The sequence below is a fragment of the Zingiber officinale genome, chromosome 8B (assembly GCF_018446385.1).
Source record: "Zingiber officinale cultivar Zhangliang chromosome 8B, Zo_v1.1, whole genome shotgun sequence".
Taxonomy (NCBI): domain Eukaryota; kingdom Viridiplantae; phylum Streptophyta; class Magnoliopsida; order Zingiberales; family Zingiberaceae; genus Zingiber; species Zingiber officinale.
Window position 1 is genome coordinate 113,541,786 of NC_056001.1, and position 4,536 is coordinate 113,546,321.

The window sequence follows — 4,536 nt, forward strand, 5'->3', positions numbered from 1 at the left end:
AATAAAAAAAACAACATATTGCCATTAACGAGTTCATGACAATGTGAATGCTCTTAATAGAAACATGACGTGGCACAGGTGGCATGCCCACTATCCTGGATATCAACTATATACATATTTGACCTAAAGAGTTCCAAGTGCTTCTCTAATGGTAGATCATGATTCATGCTTATTACTTTATTTTCTTTACAGATATCAGATTATGCAAACCAATACACAATCTGAAACCTTGCATGATTTGATCTTCCTACTCTCTCAAAGCAATGTTTAATGGCAGGCAAAGGGTTTATAGCATGCGAATCCAGCAGCGTCACGAGCAATCATACCTTGTCGTCATGGAACCACCATCTTGTCTCTTTAGGAGACCGACCGTTCCTACAGTTCTTCACGTATCGGTCGTTATCGGCAGGGCATTGCTGCCACGGAAAAGAAAGTGTTCGTCCATACTACGATACAGAAATTGGTATGGAGGTGGTCATGGGATACACAGGGATGTGTAGATATACCTTTGCAGGTGAGCTTGATAACATGGATAAGATGCTGATGCAAATAGAGCTCACCGTCATTGCCGGTGACCAAGAGTCGTAAAGTATATCTGCAATCGGAAACATCAAGAGAGTAATTCTCGACAAAATACAAACTGCAAAATGTACCCTGTGCTTCATGGATACAGGAACAGAGTGCAGGTTAAAAAGGTTTCGCAGCAATGATTCAATGGAGTTACAAGTTACAGCATTATTAGCAAGATATGGATGTTAACACAAAGTTTTAGGTTCGGACACTAACACTAAATTATATCATATGAAAGAAACATAGATACACATCTGTCGGTAAGGTACTTCTACCAAGTGGCAAAAAAAAAAAGACGAAATCGCTCGCCCCCAGCGCCCCTGCCGCACCCGACCCCAGGCCATCACGAGGGAGATAAATCACAGCAGCCGAGAAGGCAAGTGGTGGTGGGGTGAGTTGCACAGGGTCCAAGCTCCCACACACGGAAGCACTTCTCCTTGGTTCCTATTTCTACCACATTCTAATCCCCTCTTTAAATAACAATTTTATTCTGCAACTTGCTTTTCACCTTTCTATACTGTTTTGTTCGAAAGTATCTTCACTATTATTGTTCGAACTACAACCATTTATGCTTTAGCAACCGGGCCTAATACCAAATTTCAGATTACTGAACCAAGCTCCTAATTAACATGAGAAGATCTTTGGATAGATAGAGCTTAGAAGGGCTTTTTCCTCCATGGTAAAGCTTTACAAAAGAAACTGGCTAAGAACAAAATAACTTCCATATGCAGCATAACTTGTGATGGTCCATGGCTTCTGGTTTGTTGTATTTATTTAAGTGGTCAAATGTTGAAAAAACATTTTGATATAAGGTACCAGCATTGACAAAGATTAGTTATTCCCAAATCACATGTGAAAACCCCTCTACTCAGGTAATCTCAGATAATCCCAGCAAACAGCATAATATTGTATTATTTAAGAACTTCGTCCTTAGAATCAGCATCAGATTGTCAATCAAGTCTTATCAAATAATTTTCAGTTGAGAATGGATTAAGAACCAAGCATAACAAAATGACTTCAGATTACCTTGTAGCCTAAAGTAATTATTGTTTACTTCATAAAGCCTAGGGAGGGAGCACCTATCCTTCATACTCTGATATTTTGGTGATTTTATGTTTCTTGTTGCATTTCTTCAGTAAAAAACCTAAACTAAATCTCCCTAGTTATACTTTAATATATTACCAAACTAAACTCTGATGAAACCAACCTTCAAACTATGAACCTTGAGACTGAAAAAAAAAAGTGAGAAGAATATATCAGCAAGGGACTTTGAACAACTAGGAAAAAGAAAATCAGTGACAAAAGAAATATTGGACTTCCATATTTATATGCTCAATCACTTATTGTAGAACTCCCTCAAAGACTAGCTGACAAACATGATATTTCACAAAGTTTGTTTGAAAATATTTCTTTTCCTTTCAGTTCTCACATGGAAGATGTGTATTAAGAAGAGAGATGAGCTAAAATTATCAAAAAATTTGCTTAAGCCACAAGAGTATATGCTAGGCGGAAAGGATGTATGGCCAAAAAAGAAGTAAACAAGCCACGGCCTGCTGTATTAGATGATTGAGGCATCTTCTCACATCCTCAATATCAGGTTTCAATGCTCATAGAGTGCCTTTTATGCCAGTTTATTGTATGCAGTGTTCCTATTATTAGTAGAATGAGAGAAACGGACGTGATATTCCTCAAGCTGAAGCCAAATAGTTCAGACTAACACAGTGGATTATGATGGTGATTTAACATGAGATTACTCAATGGAAATCTATGGTAGAAGAATTAACAAATAGAAGTATTCCTAAGAGAAATTTTGTAATTGAATTAAGTGGACAAATCAGACAGCGCATTGTTCATCAGACAAGCAAAATTCAGAGAAAAGGTCATGTATTTCCAACAAATTAATCAGATACCTTCATAGAGAATATATATGCAAATTGTCAGTAGAAGCAAGGATGATAAGATCACTGATACTCAATCAGATCAAGATCTTCATACCAACACAAACTGATATTTACCTAAACAGATGTGCCCGTTGCTATAGATATGCGGATGAAGAGGCGCCGGATGAAGAAATATAACCTAATGGAGACGAAGTGACCAGAAATCTCAAAAAGAAATCGCAGAAAGTGCAAATTTAAGAAACAAACAGTTAAGTATTCGTCACCTGCGGGGCTTCCATGGGGTAATGCTCGGGAAAATCGACCTGAAGCTGGTACGTCTCGTTCGCATACAGCGTCCCGGCCGCTCCAACCACTTCAATAACCCACCTTTGCTCACGGCGAACAAGGAAAAAGTGAAAATCGATCCAGGAAGTGAGAATCGGATGGATGAAGGTGAGGGCAAGGGTTAAGGGCCAACCTTTGGATGTTATCGGTGACCTTGTGCTTGAATCCGGAAGGGGGGTTGACCTGCCATTCTACCATCTCCTTCTGGAGCCTGTTGCACGCGATCTTACTCAGCGCCTGCGAAGGATCCGACCAAATTCGTTGCGCTTAGAAAGGGGATTTGACGGAGAGTGCCGAAAGAAGGGAGATTGAAGCGGATGAGAGAGGGAGAGCGTGAAGAGAAGGAGGAGGAGGATCGGACTGACCTTACGAGAAGGAGCGGAGGAGCTGGTCATGCTTCGGCGACGGCGGTGGGAGGGAGACGGAGGAGGAGACCGAGAGAGAGAGAAGCAAACTGGCCACTTTTTTCTTATTTCACGAGTCCTTTTATTTATGGATTTTAAAAACATTTTTCATAAAATTATTTTTTTTCCCTTTTGAGAAGCTCTCAAGAGTTCCAGTCACATAATAATAATTTTATGGAGTAAATAATTGATTAAAATAACTTTACCTCACTTTTTATCATCATCTTTAATCTACTATTTTAATATATATATATATATCAGTTTGAGAGATAGATATATAAAATATTAAGGAGTTAAACATTTATAATTTAGGTAAATTTCATAATTCACACTCAACACTTAAAATTGGTCTATAATAAAATATCATATAGACATATGTCACCAATTGAGATATTCACACCATCTATCTTGCATGGGACAATATAGTCAATCCACTCCATAAGTGTAATTACACAGACATAAATCCATATTCGCCTTTGCATACACACCAAAAGCTACAGTACTGTATGTTACTTACACAAACCAAACATCGTGGAGCTCACACAGACAGCCATAACATGGTGAAATTCAGAGCCAATCAACAATGCAAATGATAAGTTCTTCCTTAGGTAATAACACGAACAATTCCAGTAGCTTTGAATCAACAACACTGAGAGCTCATTCACGGACACCTACAGAACATGTTGGCAGTTACAAAACACGGACAACAATCACAAACTCAAATCAGTCGTTTCACCTCATGATATAGCTATCACCAATTAAAGCAATGCATAGTCAATAAGAAGCATTATGTTGGTTTAAGATCCACAAATCGATGGGCATGGATATGACTTTTGTAAAAAATCCAATCAACATTTGAAGCAACCCCTTGATAACGACTTTTATTACGAGTTTCCCATATGAAGTAGATCAGGCTTAAGATGCCTAGGTATCGAGACTTTATTTTCCAGCTACCATCTTTGTAGTTCCGCCCAAGGACCTGTTGTAATTCATCAAAGGAATGAAAAATCGAATTAATATCCGACCATTGTTTCACTTTGCTCCACAAACCACAAGCCAAAGAGCATTCAAAGAATAAGTGGTGATTTGATTCTTCTTGATGCCGGCACAATACACATTCTTTCTTTGTTTTATATTCCATTATATCCTTGGTTCTTAGTTTACCATTTGCTAGCATCCATAAGATGAATTGATGCTTTGACATGATCTCCGGCCTCCATACTATAGAATTCCAAGCCACCTCCGAACCCCTTGTCATAAAGAATTGATAAGCTTTTGCAACTCCTTTTCCTTTACCAACAAAGCAATCCATCAGTGTCATGTTTGCTCTACCAATT

At 38.4% G+C, this 4,536-nt stretch overlaps 1 protein-coding gene across 1 annotated transcript; it reads right to left on the reverse strand.

Moving 5' to 3' along the window:
• On the reverse strand, positions 1-3,283 carry LOC122017018 (probable ubiquitin-conjugating enzyme E2 16). The gene is made up of 6 exons (XM_042574479.1): positions 3,161-3,283; positions 2,929-3,032; positions 2,735-2,837; positions 2,586-2,649; positions 507-595; positions 1-416 (listed from the first exon to the last, which is right to left on the reverse strand). The coding sequence occupies exons 1-6, from the start codon at positions 3,188-3,190 to the stop codon at positions 321-323; spliced, it is 486 nt and encodes a 161-aa protein (XP_042430413.1). The 5' UTR covers positions 3,191-3,283; the 3' UTR covers positions 1-320.
• Positions 3,284-4,536: the final 1,253 nt, after the last annotated feature.